At 39.8% G+C, this 20,854-nt stretch overlaps 1 protein-coding gene across 5 annotated transcripts in view; it reads right to left on the reverse strand.

Annotated features, from left to right (window-relative positions):
• SLC30A4 (solute carrier family 30 member 4) overlaps positions 1 to 20,332 on the reverse strand; it is a 37,743-nt gene extending 17,411 nt beyond the window's left edge. Inside the window, exons 1-3 of one of the 5 annotated variants that reach the window (XM_053595392.1) lie at positions 20,078 to 20,325; positions 19,453 to 19,956; positions 11,364 to 11,510 (exon numbers count right to left, since the gene is read on the reverse strand). In XM_053595392.1, the coding sequence (XP_053451367.1) occupies positions 11,364 to 11,510; positions 19,453 to 19,843 (538 nt within the window). In that variant the 5' untranslated portion in view covers positions 19,844 to 19,956; positions 20,078 to 20,325. Of the gene's footprint in view, positions 1 to 11,363; positions 11,511 to 19,452; positions 20,037 to 20,077 lie in introns of those variants that run through there. The other 4 variants (XM_053595389.1, XM_053595393.1, XM_053595391.1 and 1 more) reach the window with 4 other exon arrangements.
• Between the last annotated feature and the right edge of the window lie 522 nt (positions 20,333 to 20,854).

Here is a 20,854-nt window from a genome sequence, read left to right on the forward strand (position 1 = left end):
TGACTTCTGGCTACCCAGCATTGACCACTTCACTCATGTTTTCCTTCTGCCTCAAAACTCCCATTTCTAAGAAATTCTAGAAATCTTTTTCTTTCCTGGATAGATTTCATGGAACAGAATGTTCACGTGGTAAGATTAAATTCCCACTAAGATGTGCATAATTAATAGGTATAACTCTTGTCAAGTGTGAGAATAAGTTGTTAAAATGAATCACTAGAAGAGATTATGGCAGCAGTTCTCAACCTGTGGGTTGTGACTCACACAGGAACTGTATTAAAGGGTCGTGGCATTAGGAAGGTTTCGAACCACTGGATTTATGTTTTTTTTGGCTGTGTGTTTGGGGAAAGATTTTTTTTATAGCTGAATACTTGCTGCTCCTTTGGTAGCAGAAAATAAAAAAACAAAAATTAACACTGTAACCATGTAACTACCCCAGGACAACCCACCATCTACGCAGACCTGCTAGAGGTCTTTGCTCAGTAAACTACACATTGCTGGCAAAGGCTCCTACAGTGTCACTTTGCCATTAACCTACGCTGATGATTTGCATTCTGTAGTGCAAATCTTGCTTTTTATTTCAAATACAAACAACTCTGCTTACTACAGTTCACTTACATGATCACTATCTTTATCTAATCCCTGCAACCTCTTGCCCAGAATATCTGGAAGAAAAATGACAAAGCCAATTACTTTCCTAAGAAGGAAAGAAGCAGAAAGCAAGCAGGGGGATGGAGACTTTACGGCATTTCCCCGTGGTCTGCAAGACAATGCTGTCACTCCTGAGGACATGTGGGATTTCTCCTACAGTGTGTTTCATTAAATTCTAAATTTTACTAGCTTCCAGAATAAAATTACATGCCCACAGTCAAAAAAATCTGGTCAAATATCTCACATATAGCTCCGAACCTGCTTTCCCTCTTCCTACCAAAAGCTGCCATTATAGCTCATTTAAGTAATAATGAAAGAAAGAAAAGAAAAACTTGAATGATTTTACACAATCTATGAGTTCAAGAGAGAAAAGAAAAGCAATGACAGAAAAGTGAATCCTGGAACAGCAACTTGGGCTTATCTGTTAAATCTTAAAATACCTTTCTTTACCTTGATTGAATGATTTTTGCAAAAATGAACTTGGTTAGATTGCAAAAAGTTACCAATGACTAATGAGTTAAGAAAGCATGATCTTGTTATTTGGCCCCCATGGGGATTGGTAGATTCCAGAAAATGTAGTTTTTGGTTGCTCCAGAGTTACTATTACAAATAAGTCTAACTAATTTTATAACCTATACTATGCCACACCATACCTTAAACTCTGTATTGACTTGTTATTAATATTGAAATACACTAATTAAAAGCATATTAAGATAAATAAAGACAAACTTCACTTACTATAACACAGTTTTACAATACTGCACCAATGTGTATATAATGTATGCCCCAATATGTACACAGAAATAAAGTCTTACAGCATTAGGCAATCTCATAGCATTAAGCAGACAATTTACATAACTGGGTATAGGATACCAAGCTTATGGGATTACAAGTCCCAGTAAGTGGCTCGGCACCCGCAGCTCAGTGACTAGGGCCCTGGCCACATACACTGAGGCTGGCAGGTTTAAGCCCAGCCTGGGCCTGCTAAACAACAATGATAACTGCAACCAAAAAATAGCCAGGTATTGTGGCAGGTGCCTGCAGTCCCAGCTACTTGGGAGGCTGAGGCAAGAGAATCCCTTAAGCCAAAGAGTTTGAGGTTGCTGTGAGCTGTGACACCATGGCGCTCTACCATGGGCATCATAGACTCTGTCCCCAAAACAAACAAACAAACAAAAAACCCAAGTCCCAGTAAGCCATATCATAGTATTGTAGATGCAGTTCAATAATATACTCCATTGTAATAATTAAACCCCTATCAGTAGAGGCACAATAGCAATGCAGTACAGTGTATACATAGTATGACCCATTAGAAATCCAGTTATGTTCAGATAAATACACCTGTACTGTATAAGCAAAAAAATGTCACACAAACAAGCACAGGGTAGTATAGTAGAAAGAAAGTCCATACCCAATTGTGACTAGCTAGGAAGGCAGAAGAGGTCCTAAATATAAACATTTTGGGGCACTGAGAAGACATGGGAGCCATGGGAGTGATGTGCGGAGCCTGGGCTTACAGACAGCACGGTGCACCAAGTGTAAACTCTGATTTTTTTTTTTTTTTTTTTTGGTGTGGGGGTCAGGTTGTGTGCCATTTGCTTACTGTATCTTTAAAAACTGTTATTTAATCAACAGACTGAATCATCTTTTCTCTTATTACCTAGCTGAGATGTTGTATCGGAACAATTAAGAATTTGATTAGGGGAAGAAGAGAAGGCTGTTTTGGAGCATGAAGCATTTTGAGAGATACCTAGGTAAGAGGATATACTGGATATACATGCAGAAGAGGGAAGGAAAAGTAGAAGACTGGAACTAACTTTGACTGCAAAGTTATTACTCTGTGCCTGTACAGTGTTAGGTACTTTATATACCTTATACCATTTTATCTTACTTATTTTTCACAATTCTGTAATAGAGGTATTATTATCCCTAGTTACAGAAGAAGAAATCCCTACTTAGAGAGATTAACTCACTCTCCAAAAGGTCATACAGAACTGACTTGAACCAAAACAAAAGGTTATATAGATCTGACTTGAACCAAAGATGATTTGACCACAAAGTCCTAAAAGTTGTCAGTATCAAAGCAAACAAACAGGACCAGCTTCTCACTAAGTAGCTCCCTTCTAATTTCTTCCTACACTCAAAATGACCTATCAGTCATTCTGTACTACCCAGCTACACAGAGAATCAAATAAATTTTTATAGTCTGTCCTGTGAATATGACTACAGTTTTACATTTAATTAACATTATAGTTAAATGTATTCAAGTTCCAAATATTTTAGTCAAAATTTCAAAAATACCTTTACTTCCAGTTTAGAAATTGGTTTCATGTACTCCCAACACAAATGATTTAAAGATCATACACTATTCTAAATTATCTGTTCCACAACTTTCATGTCCTTATTTACACAGCCTGAATATGCAACAATTCGATTAATAATCTGTTATATAGAACTAATTAGTATCAGACACAGTAGTTAATATTACCTGTTCCTGTCCTTATTTAACTCATAGTCTAGAAGGAGATACAATTTCATAAAACTATAAAAGATGTTATGAATGGTATTGAGCACATATAAATTGTTATGAGAATATGAAAAGGAGATAAACTTAAAGAATCATACCACTAATAGTTGACCATAATTCACAAAAACCCTCCTTTATACAAATCTAAACTCATAAATAAATAGAGATAATTTCATTACATGAACAGTTCTTCATTGCATATTAAATATATTTATCTCACCTTCTATACACCTTCACATATGTAACAAGCTTTTATTCAATGCTAGTTGAAAGTTCAAAATATATATGTATCAATTGTAATTTGACATTAAGCACTGTATAAGTATTAAAAACTCCTTATTGAGGGCGGTGCCTCTGGCTCAGTGGGTAGGGCACCAGCCCCATATACTGAGGGTGGCAGGTTCGAATCCAGACCCGGCCCAACTGCAACAACAACAACAACAAAATAGCTGAGTGTTGCGGCAGGTGCCTCTAGTCCCAGCTACTTGGGAGGCTGAGGCAAGAGAATTGCTTAAGCCCAAGAGCTGGAGGTTGTACAGAGAGGGCGATAAAGTGAGACTCTGTCTCTAAAAAAAAAGAATACCAGAAGTTGAATTTCTATTTCCTCATTTAGTATTTTATTCAATAAAAGCTAATTTTTAGGTTATAGAAAAAAGCAAAAACTATTCCTTCTTCATTCCAAACCATGTGGAGGAGCTGCAAGTCCATCATAGACAGTACTTGATCCTATAATTTTTCTGATTCTCTAGAAAAATTCCAGACTCAGTTTAACTGTGCACAAGGAACTGATGGGGAAGAGGAGAAAAGTAAAAAGAGAATAGCAGGTAACAGCATCACTGTTTTACCATCAAGTAGAACAGCCTCTTTAATTTCTTTTATTTCTAACTTTTAAAGAAACAATTATTTTCAGTTGGGAAGATAACTCATTTTTACTAGTACTTCAAAACTATTCATAGACACAAATCAGTATCAAAAGTATTTTGGAACTTAAAAGAAACAAAAAGTAAGAATAGAGGGTGACAAGAACCCCTCTTGTGTTCTTCCACTGGGCTCCCAACATTTTTGTTCTTTTACTTAAGAATATAAACTCCATTTTATCTCTAGCATCTAAACGCAGTAATGTGATTTGTTACCATATTCTGACAAAATTTAACTACAAATTTTAAAGAGTTTATAGTGGCATTTCTGTATATATAAATAAAGTCACATATAAACCTTGAATATATTTTAAATTCTTTCCAGAGAAGAATAAACAAGGCAACGAAAGCTGCTTTTAAGTGATAGGGACTTTTCTAAGTACTTTACAAATATTAATTAATTTAATATTGTTAACAACTCCATGAAGTAGGCACTATTATTAGTGTCCTTTTGCAAGTAGTAAATAGAAATACAAAGAAGTCAGGTAACTTGCCCAAGGTCAACTGGTAGGAAGAGAGGGAGCAGGACTTGGTGCCAAGCCATTGGTTTCAGGGTCTGTGTTCTTAACCACTTCTCTTTACTGCTTCTCTCATGGGTACTTATAAACACCAATCAAAAAGTCTATAATCAATAGTCCAAAGGTAAATACTAAACAATCAAATGCTTACAGAGAATGTAATGTTTTAAAATGGAAAATGCATCCACAGAACACAGAAGTAAAATAGCAATTACAAGCAAGCCATGACTTGATATTGTCAAATAGAGTGTTAAAATTTGGTTCCTCAATGTAAAAAAAGTCCAAGAATCTTAATCTTAATCTTCCTCATGCAGAATCCCAAGGTAATACCCTGTGCTCAACTCTTATTCAAAAGAAACATTTCTATCTCTATAGTTAAGTGGTCATTCTCTTTCTTTAAGCTCTAAAATTTCAAATGAAAAATGTCTGCATTGTGTTATAAAGTGATCTCTAGGAGGCAGAACTCTGTAAAATTACTGCCTCCGGATCTAGAGTTAGATACACTGTATGCTGCCTTTTGAAGAAGAAAGGATGGCAAGAACAGGATGTAAGTACTTACACAAAGACTGAAAATTAAGTTCAAAAATTCATCCTAGAAAAAGTGCTACATACCTCATTGCTGAATATCACTATGGTCACCTTTACTCCCCTTGGGAAGCTATGGATGGATGCCAGTGGCTAGTCCACCCTTCAAAGCAATTTTGGAATTCTTCCCAGAATGGCCATCAGAACTGTTGTATGAAATTTGACAAGTAAATTTTTAAACTTACCACTGTGTGCTTATTTTGGCAGCACTGTACAAACAACTCAGTAAGGTTTCATAACCTTGGTATATCAGTGTCTCATAGCTGTAATCATGTCAACATGTGATGGTGTCTTGCTAAGTGGCGTTCATTATTGTTGTGTATTTTTGTGTGCTATATGACAACAGCTCTGATGGCCATTCCAGAAAAAAGAGTTTCAAAATTGCTTTGAAGGATATATTAACCTCTGGCATCTGTGCATAGCTTCAGGGGAATACTCAAAGGTGACTGCAGTGATATTCAGCAATGAAGTATGTAGCATTTTTTCCAGGATGAGTTTGTGAACTTAATTGTTAGACCTTGTATGTATTTGCTAATATGTTCCAAAGGAAATGTTTTAAGAATTGGCCAGAAACTAATTAAATGAGTTATTAATTTAATGAGTATTAAACTAATACAGAGAAGGAAGGGGGGAGGTAGTGGAAAGGACAAAATGAATACAAGACTTCTCTGAGTAAACTTTTACATTTAAAAAACTTTTGCAACATGTTTTACACATTTACAAAATAAATCAAGGCCTAGCACAGTGGCTCACACCTGTAACCTCAGCAGCTGAGGAGGCCTAGGACTGACTAAGGCCAGGAATTTGAGAACAACCTGAACAATATAGCAAGAACCTTTCTTTACTAATTATTTTTGAGACAGAGTCTCATTATGTCACCCTTAGTAGAGTGCTATGGTGTCACAGCTCACCACAAGCTCAAACTCTTGGGCTTACGTGATTCTCTTGCCTCAGCTTCCCGAGTAGCTGGGACAACAGGAACCCACCACAATGTCCCGCTATTTTTTTGTTATTGTTGTCGTTGTCTAGCAGGCCTGGGCTGGGTTTGAACCCACCAGCCCTGCTGCATGTGGCCAGTGCCCTAACCATTGAACTACAGGTGCCAACCCTACAAAAAATTTTTTTAAAAAATTAGTTGGGGCAGTGGCACATGTCTGTCAGTCCATCTATTTAGGAGGCTGAGGCAGGAAGAGCACTTGAACCCAGGAGTTTGAGGCTGCAGTGAGCTATGATCATGGTACTGTCCTTCACACTGCGCAACAGAGTTAAGACCCTGTCTCTAAAACAAAAACAACACAAATCAACAAGGAAACAACACTCCATCCCTGTTCCAGCCCCCCATGCCAACAAAACAAAACAAAATTCAATAACAGAAACAACAAGCCAGAAGTTTCTTAGGGAGATTCCTTCTGCAATTTTCTTCATGGCCTGAATCACTAAGTCTTGGGATTAGAGGCCCCAAGAGCTACGCTATTTTAATGTGTCCTTTATGATAAACATTTCTCCCCTTAAAGAACTTCAAGAGACTATTTGTAAAGCAATACTACTCTGTGGAACTCAATGACATCAGCTGCTTTGATTTATAACTTTATTCACCAAATTCTATACATTTCTGTTGTCTTTTTTTTTTTTTTTTTTTTGTAGAGACAGAGTCTCACTTTATGGCCCTTGGTAGAGTGCTGTGGCCTCAGCTCACAGCAACCTCCAACTCCTGGGCTTAAGCGATTCTCTTGCCTCAGCCTCCCAAGTAGCTGGGACTACAGACGCCCGCCACAACGCCCGGCTATTTTTTGGTTGCAGTTTGGCCGGGGCCGGGTTTGAACCCGCCACCCTCGGTATATGGGGCCGGCGCCCTACTGACTGAGCCACAGGTGCCGCCCTGTCTTTTTTTTCTATTGTCTTTTGAATCTTGCCCAAGCCAACATTTTTTTCTTCCATTACTTCCACCATTACTTCAAAGAATAAAGTAGTCAAATACGGTCTATATCTAGACATAGCCTCACAAGATTTTACAATATAAAAAGGGGAAGGCAAAAAAAAGATCCCCAAAGGCTCCTTTAGTGTGAAGCTTAAGTATCTCCTTAGCTCTGGAAATACTCATCTATCTAAATCTTTTATTTTTTACTTTTTTAGAAAACTTGTAAAAACTGAGATAAAATTAATATAAACTTCACCATTTAAACCATTTTATTTATTTATTTAGATTCTTTTTTTTGTAGAGACAGAGTCTCACTTTATGGCCCTTGGTAGAGTGTCATGGCATCACACAGCTCACAGCAACCTCCAACTCCTGGGCTTAGGTGATTCTCTTGCCTCAGCCTCGCAAGTAGCTGGGACCACTATTTTTTTTTTTTTTTTTTTGAGATAGAGTCTCAAGCTGGGTAGAGTGCTGTAATGTCACAGCTCACAGCAACCTCATACTCTTGGGCTTTTAAGTGATTTTCTTGCCTCAGCCTCCCAAGTAGCTGGGACCACAGGTGCCTGCCATAACATTTTGGTGTTAGCCATTTTTTTGGTGTAGTTATCATTGTTGTTAGGTGGGCCCAGACTGGATTCGAACCTGCCAGCTCAGTTGCATATGGCTGGCGCCCTAGCTGCTTGAGCTACAGGCACCGAGCCATTTAAACCATTTTAAAGTGTACAATTCAGTGGTTTTTAGTACTCGCACAAGGTTGCACAACCACTATCTAATTCCAGAACAGCATGAACACATCACCCTAAAGAGAAATCCCATATTAAATAGTCATTCTCTTTTATTTTTGAAGTTCTATTTTCTGAGGTTCTTGGTAGTAGGGATTTGGACCTCCTAGATTGTTTTTATCATTGTAAACTTTTTCCTCCTATTTCTATCACATCTTTTTGTTCTATATTCTGGGAGAGTTTCTTGACTTTATTTATTATTATTATTTTTGTTTTTTGAGACAAGAGTCTCAAGCTGTGTAGAGTATGGTGGCATCACAACTCACAGCAACCTCCAACTCCTGGGCTTAAGCGATTCTCCTGCCTCTGCCTCCCAAGTAGCTGGGACTACAGGTGCCTGCCATAACGCCCGGCTATTTTCTGGTTGCATCCATCATTGTTGTTTGGCGGGCCCGGGCTGGATTCGAACCCGCCAGCTCTGGTGTATATGGCTGGCACCTTAGCCACTTGAGCCATAGGCGCTGAGCTTCTTGACTTTATTTTCTAATCCTTTCTATAGGAAACAGACTTTTTTTTTTTTTTTGAGACAAATCTTGCTCTGTTGCCCAGGCTAGAGTACAATAGTGTCATCATAACTCACTGCAAACTCAAAACTCCTGGGTTCATATGATCCTCCTGCCTCAGTCTCTGAAAAGAATCATACCTTGCCTGAAAATGAAATTTCTTTCTTTTTTTTGTAGAGACAAGAGTCTCACTTTATCGCCCTTAGTGGAGTGCTGTGGCATCACACAGCTCACAGCAACCTCCAACTCCTGGGCTTAAGCGATTCTCTTGCCTCAGCCTCCAGAGTAGCTGGGACTGCAGGCACCCGCCACAATGCCTGGCTATTTTTTTGTTGCAGTTTGGCTGGGGTTGGGTTTGAACCCACCACCCTGGGTATATGGGGCTGGCGCCTTACTGACTGAGCCACAGGCACCGCCCCCTTTTTTTTTTTTTTTAATTGAGATAAGAGTCTCGCTTTGTTTCCCCAGGCTAGAGGGTTTGTGCCATCAGCCTAGCTCACAGAAACCTCAAACTTCTGGATTCAAGTGATCCTCCTTATTTATAGCTGGGACTACAGCACCTGCCACAATGCCTAATTTTCCTATTTTTAGTAGGGGAAGGGGTCTCACTCTTACTCAAGCTGCTCTTGAACTTCTGAGCTCAAGTGATCTTCCTGCCTCAGGCTCCCAGAGTGCTAGGATTTTATAGGCGTGAGCCTTCACACTTGGCCCTGAAAATGTAATTAAAAAAAAATTTCAGCAGTAATATTTTAATTTCAAAGAGCTGCTTCTTCTTTTTTTTTTTTTGTAGAGACAGAGTCTCACTTTATGGCCCTTGGTAGAGTGCCATGGCCTCACACAGCTCACAGCAACCTCCAATTCCTGGGCTTAAGCGATTCTCTTGCCTCAGCCTCCCAAGTAGCTGGGACTACAGGGGTCCGCCACAACGCCCGGCTATTTTTTTGGTTGCAGTTTGGCTGGGGCCGGGTTTGAACCCGCCACCCTCAGTATATGGGGCTGGCGCCTTACCGACTGAGCCACAGGCGCCGCCCAGAGCTTCTTCTTTATGTTTCTTTTTAAAATCATGTTACTATTTTATTATCCTGAGTATATTAATAAGATAATTCAAAAACTTTCCTCCTGTTCTTTATGTTATCTCTTTTTTCTCTAAGGTTAATCTTTCTGTTAGTAAAATTTTGGTCATTTTCTCTTTTGCTGCTGTTTTTTCTCAGATGCTAGAAGATTCACATGGTTGTCCATTCACATTTTGGGCAGAAGAATAGGAAAACTGCCCTTTACAAAAAGGAAGTGAAGGCCAGAAATGAATCAAAATGGTTATTATAAAGGAGTATAGGGCAAGGCAGAGTTCAACAAGTGTGTTACTTAAGGGTGAGCAGGTAGAAAACCAGGGCACAAGGCAAAATCCGGCAGAACTCTGAATTCTAGTAGGAATAGACTTATCTTGGAGCAGCAACAGCCATTTTGGAATTCTCAGCTTTCAAACATTTCTTTTTAGAAGAACTATTTGGTGTTTTACATTGGGAAAAATGCAGGCTGCCTGAGTGGAGGTAAGGATAAGAAGGGTGGTAGGTGCAGAGAGGAACAGCAGAGTAGAACAGCTTCCCACTTATTGTCATTAAATTAATATTCTCTGTTTCAGCCCCAATTCTCATTTCTGCTCATCTCTGTCCCTGAGCCTTTCTTTGGAGATCTGTTGGGCTAATCCAGTTCCAGTTAAGAGTATATTCTAGTGCTTAAGTTGTAGCTTATTGGCTTGTTTTCTCTTTCAACCTACTCCTATTAACTTCCCAAATTCCAGAAATTTATGAAAATTTCTTATTTAGTAGTCATCCAATCACGTGGTTCTCTTTGTTGTTTTGATATTTTTTCCTTTTTCTTTCTTTTTTTTTTTTTTTTTTTGAGACAGTCTCACTCTATTGAGTGGAGTGCAGTAGTCTCATTGTAGCTCACTGCAACCTCAAACTCCTGGGCTCAAGCAATCCTCCTGCCTCAGCCTCCTAAGTAGCTGGTACTATAAGCTTGTGCTACAACACCCAACTAATTTTTCCATTTTTAGCAGAAATGGGGTCTTGCTCTTGTTCACACTGGTCTCAAACTCCTGAACCCAAGCAATCATCCCACCTTACCTCCCAAACCACTGGGATTATAGACCTCCCAGAGCACGAGGATGACAGGCATGAGGCACTCCCCACCAGTACAGTAATTATTTCATACACATTTGCATACAAAATTGAAAAACAATAACATAGTAAGAAGCAAAGCTGTATAAATAATGATTTTAACCTTTTCTAATTAAACATTAATATTTAGTCAAAATAGGGAAATAAAAATGTATGCATTTGCAGAATTATGTTGATATAATGGCTGCAATGAAGGTCAGCCACATAGTATATTATTAAAATCAAATTATAGTTAATTCTTGAAAATCTAGATTATGGTAGCTTTGGTTGAAATACCACCTCAAGTGAAAGGGAGAAGTTAATGCTCATTAACAAGTTAAATCCATGTAGTTTTGCTTAGTTCAATAAAATAAAGTAAACTTTTTCTGATGATAGCTTGAGGACATAGGGAGGAACATCTGAAGATTAATGATCATTATATAATTTTATATGTGTTATAAACTGTTTAGCTGACTGGGCCAAATGTACCCTGGAATAGATGTTTTTGAATAAATCTGACTCACTTTTTAAGAAAAATTGTATAGTGGGGGAGGGGGGGTCTCGCTTTGTTGCTCACATTAGTCTTGAACACTTGGCCTCAAAAAATCCTCCTACCTTGGCCTCCCAAAGTACTGGAATTATAGGATTGAGCCACCATGTCTGACCTCATATATCTATTTTCATTTGCTTTGTTCAAACAAGGTATCACTAGAAGAATTTCAGTTAATTAGGGTTATAGTTCATTGTGGATTGACTGTATTGTGGTTATAAAAAATTATAAACCAAGATAAATCCCAATTACCTACCTAACCGATGAAATCCAAAAGTAAATCTTTTAGTTGGTGATTTTGATGACAGCCACAAAGCAAACAGGGTAAGTAGGATGGCGCTTAGGTCGGTTAACATATGAAGTGCATCTGTCATGATTGCTAGGCTATTTGCAATGTATCCACCTTAGAGTAAGAGTGGGAGGGAAAAAGGAATAAGTTAATTGAAAAAAGTCAGCAATCAAACCAGAAGTATGTAACACCCTACCAAACATGTAACTAAATCTCTATCCTACTACAATGAAGTCAAAGTATTTTGAAATTATATGCAAATATATATGTATTTTATTATTTTCCTGATGAGAATGTCAATTTATGTTAACAGAGTCTTCAAAGAGTCAATAACCCTATAAAGTTAAGAACCCCTAGGTGGGGTGGCGCCTGTGGCTCAAAGTGGTAGGGCACTGGCCCCATATACCAGAGGTGGTGGGTTCAAACCCGGCCCCAGCTGAAAACTGCAAAAAAAAAAAACCTAGGCAAACATACAGAGAAAACTCCAATGCAACTTTTGCTAAGCCTACTAATTATACTATGTATGTTAGACAATGAATTAATAACCATAATATCTAAACATAACAAAGCTAAAAAAAAAAGGATAGGTGTTCACTTGTTGAATGTAATATTGTTTTGTTGTTGCCCACGTTACAGTACATTGGCACAATCATCGATCAATATAATCTCAAACTACTGGGTTCAGGCAATCCTCCTGCCTCAGTTTCCTAAGTAGCTGGGACTACAGGTGTGTGCCACCATGCCTGGCTAATTTTTAAATTTTTTTTTTAAGAGATGGGATCTTGCTATGTTGTGCAGGATAGTCTCAAACTCCTGGCCTCAAGTGATCCTCCCACAGTGCCGGGATTACAGGTGTGAGTCAATGCTCTTGGGCTGAACATGAAATTAAACTGAAAAAATTCCTAAATGGATATTAATTCAATATAAGATATAAAATTTAACTGATTCACTTGTATGTAGACAGTAATATCTCTGAATGGAGGGATAAAGGTGGTATTTAGGATACAATTTTTTTTGGTATTGACTTTCCAAGCATTATATAAATTATACATTTTTTGTGTATGTGTCTGTATTATCTCATTATGGACAACCAACTTTCCCAGCACCATTCAATGAATAACCAAACCTTTGTGGGAGGGGGAGCGAAGGTGGGGGTTCAGTAAGTTCTGACCTAGTAGGGGTATATGACACACCTCCTAGGTGAAGGACTCAACTACAACTTACTGTTTACCTTATAAACAGAAACAAGTTAACCTAATCATAGTACCCTCATATTAATCTGAACAAATCCCCCCAACTATTATGTGTATCAGAATCACCTAGAGAGTTTGTTAAAATAGAAACTGCTTGACTTTACTCCCCAAATTTCTGATTTATTGGATCTGAGATGGGGCCTGAGAATCTGTAATTCTAACATGTTTCAAGGTGATAGCGATGGTTCAGGTCTTGGAACCACAGTGAGAATGACTGTTTTAATATATACCACAACTGCAAAATAGGTTTGGAGCTCCTTCAAAGCCTTATTTCCAGAGAAATGTCATTATTGGACTTCTCTTGGGGTTCCCTGAAATACCTGCAAGGTTGTTTTTACTTGACCTGACCCTTGGCACTTGCCCTGTGTCAACAGCTCCCACCTTCCTTTCCCATGCTTGTCAAAAACAATCAGAGGACTTTCCCATGCTTGCTAACAACAATCAGAGGCAACTACTCAACACTACAGCTGCCTGAGGTGGTAGATAACAATGTGTTGCCTATGTTCTGAAATTTCACAATGATGTACCTTTATGTGGATCTCTTTTCCCCAAATTTATTGGGCTTTTGTTGATGCTTTTAATCTGGAAATGTATAACTTTCAGTTCTTAAACTATAGTACTGATAAATTTCTTCCCCTTTGCTTTCTATATTTCTTAGACTCCTTTTATTTGGAATTTAGACTGATAATTCTAATTTTTTTTGCCTATTCTCTCCAATTATCAGTTTTTTTCTTTTTCTTTTTTTTTTTTTGCTCTACTTTGGAGAGTGCCTTAATTCATCTTGTAACTTTTCTTTTTTCTTTCTTTTTTTTTTTGAGACAGAGTCTCAAGCTGTCACTCTGGGTAGAGTGCCGTACCGTCACAGCTCACAGCAACCTAAAACTCTTGGGCTTAAGCGATTCTCTTGCCTCAGCCTTCCCAAGTAGCTGGGACTCCAGGCACCCGACACAACGCCTGGCTATTTTGTTGTTATTGTTGCAGTTATCATTGTTTTAGCTGGCCCAGGTGGGGTTTGATCCCACCAGCTTCAGTATATATGGCTGGCCCCCTACCCACTGAGGTTATGGGCACCACCCCATCTTCTAACTTTTCTATAAAGTTGAAAAACATTATTTTATTGTTCAAAAGTTCTTTTCTTTTTCTTGCTTTATGAATACTTGATATACTATTATATCTGACTGGTTGTTAAACAGGTTTTAACTAGCTTTCTGTATTTTAGCCTCCATCTTCATCCACACTTCCAGAGGTACCTGGTACAACCAGTGCTGGGCCTACTTAGGATTCTCTAGCACAGTAGTCTCTATTGTGGTCCCTGGATCAGCAGTATCAACATCCCCTGGCATCTTGTGTTTTAACAAGTTCTCTAGGTCAGCAGCCCTAACCTTTTTAGCACCAGGAATCAATTTCATGGAAGACAATTTTTCCTGGAGCAGGGGTGAGGGCATTAGACTCATAAGGAGTATACAACCTAGATTCCTCATATGCACAGTTTAGAGTTTGAGATCCTGTGAGAATCTAATGCCACTGCTGATCTGACAGAAGGCAAGAGCAGATGGTGATGGAGCAAGTGATGGACAGCAGCTGTAAATACAGATAAGGCTTCACTAGCTTGCTGGGTGCCACTTATCTCTTGCTGTGTGGCTCAGTTCTTAACAAGCTATTGAATAGGTACATATTGCTCTGCCAACCAGGCGTTGGGGACCAGGGGTTTAGGACTACGGGTCTAAGTAATTCTGATGCACAGCAAAGCTTGAGTATCCCTGCTCTAGTACAAATTGAGTCGGTTCTTAGTTTTCCCCACTACTGGCTTAGAAACTGGCTTTTCGGGGTTTATTAAGTCAGCTACCTCTTTAATTGTTTCCATTTTTTTTTTTTTTTTATAGAGACAGAGTCTAACTTTATCGCCTGCTGTAGAGCGCTGTAACGTTACACAGCTCACAGCAACCTCCAACTTCTGGGCTTAGGAGATTCTCTTGCCTCAGCCTCCCAAGTAGCTGGAACTACAGGAACCTGCCACAACACCCGGCTATTTTGTTTTTGTTGCAGTTTGGCCGGGTCCTGGTTTGAACCCACCACCCTTGGTATATGGGGCTGGTGCCCTACCCACTGAGCCACAGGTGCCGCCCTGTTTCCAAAATTTTGTTGCTATTTTCTCCTCTCCAGTTTTCCCCATCTGTGTGAATTTGTATCTTAAAAAAAAATCCCTTTATTATAGTTTAAAGAGAGGTATAAGAAGCAAAATTAAATGCTTAATTTGCCATCTTGACCTGGAAGTCTGTATTTACTCTTCAAGCATTTTCATTTCCAATTAAGAATGTAGTTGTTAAAGTAATTGACTACTGTGTCACCAAAACCTGAGGATATTTAATTCTCACCTAATTAGAACTCTCAGCAGTTTCAACCTATTTATTTCCGCTTTGAAACACTCTCTTTTCTTGATTTTGGAATACTTGTTTGTCTTTGCTTGACTTCTAAAGTTGCAATTCTTCAAGACTTGGGCTCTCTAGGCAATTTCACCCATTCCTGTGGCATTACATACCATGTTTCTCTACCTTGATTTGTCTTTTGAATTACTGACTTGTATTTAACAGCTCACTTGGATATTTCACATATATGTGAAAAGTAACATATCTAAAACAAGCCCATGCCCAAATCCTGCTCCGCATTCTCTCTACTTCATAGACATGCTGCCATACACTCAGTTGCTCAGGTGAAAAACTTTAGAAAATCATTCCTGACACTTCACATCCAAACCATCAGTCAATTTTGTCAATGGTTCCTTAGTTTTTTATTCAATACATTCTTCTCCATCTACTGCATTCCAATTCTTCTCTGGACCTCTGCATCAGTTTACCTGTATCCAAAAATGCACCCTCCAATTCAATCTCCACATAACAGTCAGATTAATCTTTCAGAAAGGTTCATCCCATCATGTCACCCTCCTGCTTAAAATCTGTAACTGGTTTCATACTGTACTTAGAATAAAAACTATACTCATTTAATGTGCCTATCAGCACCTGCCCAATCAGGTCCTCCTGTCTCTTTCCCTCACATTTATTACATTCCAACCAAATTGGCCTTTTCTATTCCTTTTAAAGAATTGAAAGCTTTAGGACCTTTGTACATGCTGTTCTCTTCGCCTGGAACACTCACTCCCTGCGCTTGGATAACTCCTACTATTCTTTTAGTTGCTTTGTTCAAATGTACCTGGTTCGTGCATTATATATGTCTCACTGGTTATTAGGTCTTCTAGTACCTTGTTCTTTTTCTTCGTAAGTTAAGACCATCTGAATTTTAAATTTACTCATGTGTTTAATGTCCCCCTCCCTAAATGCTCTAGGTAATAGGGATTATAATAGTTTTGTTCTCCACTGTATATTCAGAACACGTAGCACACTATCTGGCACACAGTAAGTACTCATAAAATAACTGCTCAACAGAAGGATGACAAGAACAGACCTTGTCCAAGGTCTCAGAGCAAAGTAAGCAGCAAAGCCAAGATTCAAAATCAAATCTTCCATTTTCGATCTTTTAATTAACTTCATTTTTTATGTAGTATTTCATACTTCCTACATAAGATGTGTTATGTAGGAAAGATGCTTTATGCAAAACTACTAAGTACTATGGACACATTTTTTAAAATAGATTTTTACTTCCTTTTTTAAATTTCAGAATATTAGGGGGTACATGTGTTTTGTGTACATACTTGGTTTTTGTAGAGATTGAGTCAAAGTTTACCCAGAAAGTGTGCAGTATACCCAATAGCTGTGAATTTATCTATCCGCTCCTACCCCTTCCCTGATTGATTTTCATTGAAATTTACTTTCATATGTACACTTAAGTGGTGCTTGATTAGTTGCTTTGGGCACACTTTAGTAAATGTCCTACTGTATACATAACATTCTGAATAATAGTTTTTTACATTAGATGATTTAAATAATAAAAAGTAAGAAGAAACATGAAGATGCAACATTTCTAACATGGCAGATATAGTTAGGATAAGTCAATAATTTTCTGTGTTGTTGCCTGAAGGAGGAAACTCAACCAAAGAGGATCCTTGCTAGGTTGTGGTGGGGAAAGAAGGAAGAAAATCAGGTAGCTACCTCCAGACTGGACTATCTTGCCAGTCAGGAAACCCATGTTCAAGATTTAAAGACCAGCTCTTAACTCCCTTCAAGACTAAATACTATCTTAAATACTACTATCAAATCTATATTATTTAACAAAATATTTTCATGTTTGAAACTAAAGTCAGTATTTGAAAGGAAACATTTATTGTGACTTTCACAAAACAACATTTACCAATGGACATACTCACTTGAAAATGGGAAATGGGAAGTCAGGACAATTATATTGTGATGATTTTTACCAAGGTAAAATAAACTCTAACTTTAAGGTAAAAAATTGTGGTTAATGTTATTTTAACTTCAAATATTAAATATTAACTTCAAAAATCACCAAGTATAAATGACTCTATTCTATTTGTGTTAATTTGGGCAAGTCACTGTTTTTTTTTTTTTGTTTGTTTGTTTGAGACAGAGTCTCACCCTCTTACCCCAGATAGAGTGCAGTGGCTCACAGCAATCTCAAATTCCTAGGCTCAAGCAATTCTCCTGCTTCAGCCTCCCAAATAGCTGGGACTGCAGGTGCATAGCACTATACTCAGCTAATTTTTTCTAGTTTTTGTATCAACAGGCCTCATTCTTGTTTAGGCTGTTCTTGAACTCCTGGCCTTGGCCTCCCAGAGTGGTAGGATTAAAGGCATGAGCTACTGTATCTTGTCAACTTTGTTGAAACCATGGTGGCTTATCTGGCCACAACTTCACTCCTATCTTTTAATTTCTTTATAGCTTAAGCATCTATAATTCTCTAATGGAATAAAAATTAATTTGTAAAGATTTACGAGTCTCTACTTTGTGCCAGTCACTATTCTAAGTGCTAGGAATTCAGCTGATATTTCACTGGAGAAAGACAGACATTAAACTAATAAATAAATAAGATAATGTCAGATGCTGAGGGCTTTTAAGGGTAAGGAAAGAACAGAGGACAAAAAGGATTTAGTCAGAAAAGGTCTCTCAAAGGTATCTTTTAGAGATGAGACATAAATGACAAGAAACCAGCCAAGAAAAGATCTGGGAGAAGGCAGTGTATATGAACTGTTAAACCCCAAAACCCCCAAACAGTTTTTCAAACTGCAGGTCCTGACATTATTAGGGGACCATGAAATCAATTTAGTGGGCTGGGACCACATATCAAAAAATATTAGAATACATCACATGAAATACAAATTTTGTTGTACGGGGTGGCGCCTGTGGCTCAGTGGGTAAGGAGCCAGCTCCATATACTGAGGGTGGCGGGTTCAAACTCAGCCCTGGCCAAATTGCAACAAAAAAATAGCTGGGTATTGTGGCGGGTGCCTGTAGTCCCAGCTACTCGGGAGGTGAGGCAAGAGGATTGCCTAAGCTCAGGAGTTGTAGGTTGCTGTGATCTGTGACAACACAGCACTCTACCAAAGGTGATAAAGTGAGACTGTCTCTAACAAAAAAACAAAAAAACTTTTGTTTCACTTATGCATATATTTATGTAAGTGTGTATGTATGCACACATGCCTACATGAGTCACAATGTTAAGTGTTATTTCTTACTATAGTGAGGTCATAAAAGTTTGAAAGCAGCTGAGGTAGGGGGACTAGCCTGTTTGAAGGCCTCAAGGCCACAAAGAGATTTATGAGTAGTAGGAATAAAAAGAAGGCAAGTATGATTGAAGCAAACATGGTTGAAGCGAGCACTGGGAACAACGGTGTAAAATGAAGTAGGAAACAAATTTTTCCTACATATACCTTTAGCCAAGCATTCTAAATTTGGAATGCCACCTCTGCTTTCATCATAGTTCATCCTTAAGAGACAACATGGAAGAATCATCTCCCTGGTTTAATGTCCCTTTGTAAACTCACTAGGACAATTTAACAGTTACACTGATGTGACTGAAGATAATCTCTTAAGAATGGAATGTATTTTATAGTGAGAATGTATTACTTGTATAATTATAACACGAAAAATAAAACCAAGTTCATAGAACTACAAGGAAGTCTATTGGTTCATTTCAGACTCTCCTTACATGGAAAAAATTTCATGTTGGTAGTTTTTAGTTTTGCAAATCTTTTGGTGATAAACCCAAAAGGGAAAGATATAAACAGACAACTTAAATGCATAGAAAAAAAAATCTAGTGACTGAGAATGTAGATGTGGCTCTTTCATTAAGCCCCTTAAGTAGCCTCACAATTTATTTAACCTCTCTGGGCCCTCATAATCCTTATATGTAAAAAAGAAGGTGAAACAGGTGTTCAATAAGGTCTCTTCATACTGTTAAATTCTGTGATTCTAAGTAATGTTAGAATCATTTACTATTTTAAACGTTGAAAAAATTAACCTATTGGTTAACAAATTCTGTTGGTGGTTTCTAAATAAAAAAGAAAGAAAAAAATTAACCTATTATTTTATTGGCTTTTTTTTTTTTTTTACAAAAAGGAAATTACACAATATACAATGAAGATACTGTCCTTAAACTTGACAGTGTCTAAAGAACTAGAAGACAAAGACAAAGTTATCCCGGGAAGTTTATGTTGTGCTTAGGTTGCTCTGTACTTTGGAACTATGTGGCATTTTCGTATCATGAGATCAGCATCTTGATAAATACAAACTTTCTAAAAGGGAAGTTTAAACCTCAAATCAGGTGTCAACTCCAGTTTGACAAAAGACTCCCAAGGAAAGGTAAAGAGAAAGTGAGTTGACAGCACAACTCACCTACAAGCTCTCCAATCATGAAAATCAAGTAAAGAACAGCAGCAATGGTCAACCTGGTTTTCACCTTTCTCAGCTTCAGCAGCTCTCGCTGTCTGCTGCAGTTGTCACAGGAATCCACCTTCAAACTCAGCTGACTGTTGGTCAAAGGTAAGTCCTGGTCCAATAAGGAATCATCGTCGGCCTGAAGGGCCGGGTGCGCCCCGTTAATAGGCCTTTCCAGGGTTTCAGAACCATCGTCGGCCACCACAACTCGAAGTTTGTTAAACCGAGAAAGCCCCTCGCCTCCGACCTCATCCGAGAAGTCGAAGGCGCTGGTGTCATTTAGGAACAGCGGCGCATCATCCCTCCTCAGCAGAGATTTGAGGCGCTTCCACGCGCCGGCCCCGGCCATGGCAGTGGCGGAGCGGCCGCGGCGCGGACGGCTCGGCGCAGGCGGACGGTCGGCGGCGACTACTTCACGGGAGTCCCAGCTCCCGAGGGCAGTGCCGCGCGTCCCTCCTCATCCTGTGGAAAACGAAACACGTTATAAATTAAAGGCGCTCCGACACTGCCCTATGTTCCGAAGGCTCCCGGCAGCGGAACGCAGGGCGGGCCCCGAGGCTCCGCGAGGGGGCGGCGCGTCTACCTGGGGCGCCGCCGCGGGGCCGCCGCACATCTCCCCGCCCTCGGCCGGCTCGCTGGGGCCGGCTCGCGCTGCTCCCCGGGCCGCGGGGCCGTGCTCCCGCCCGCCGCACCCGCCGCTTGAGGCCGGCTGCCAGGTCTGACAGGTCGGGGGCCGGGCTGCTGCGCCCACTGCCTCTCTCCGCCCTGCGCGAGGCCGCGCGCGTGCGCCCGGTGAGGCACGCGAGGGAGGGGTCGGCGCGAGGACACGCAGGCCCGCAGCGTAGAGCCGGGGCGCCCGCGGGGGGCGGGGCGGGGGCGCGCGGCGCGTCCCCGCCCCAGCCTAGCTCATGGGCTACGCGCGCCGCCTCCGCCAGGGGGTGTCCCCGCAGGCAAAGCGCGGAGCGCGGGCGGCCACCGCTTCCCCATTCTGGGAGGCGTGCGTGGGCGGTGCCACCCGCGTGGTGGTCTGCGCGTAAATGGGTGGATTCGAATTGTCATTCGCCGCCAGCCGGGGCTCAGCGTTGCTGCGGGAATTATCTCCCCCAAAGATGGGTCTCCGCAATCTCGGGTGGTGGGGATCTTGGTTGCGGGTGCTAGGCAGCAAACAGACCTAGTACTTTTTTGGAAAGTGGGATGCCAAGCAGCTTTTCGGCAAAATTTGTTGCACAGTCAGATAACTGGAGAGGGCAAGAATATGGTCGTCAGCAGCTCTGTGTCTGAATATTTTTCAGCAAATATGTATTGTTATCTGTGTGCTCACTGCCCTGTTCCTTTTGTCTCCAAGGTATTTGCAATATGG

The sequence above is a fragment of the Nycticebus coucang genome, chromosome 6 (assembly GCF_027406575.1).
Source record: "Nycticebus coucang isolate mNycCou1 chromosome 6, mNycCou1.pri, whole genome shotgun sequence".
NCBI classification, from domain to species: domain Eukaryota; kingdom Metazoa; phylum Chordata; class Mammalia; order Primates; family Lorisidae; genus Nycticebus; species Nycticebus coucang.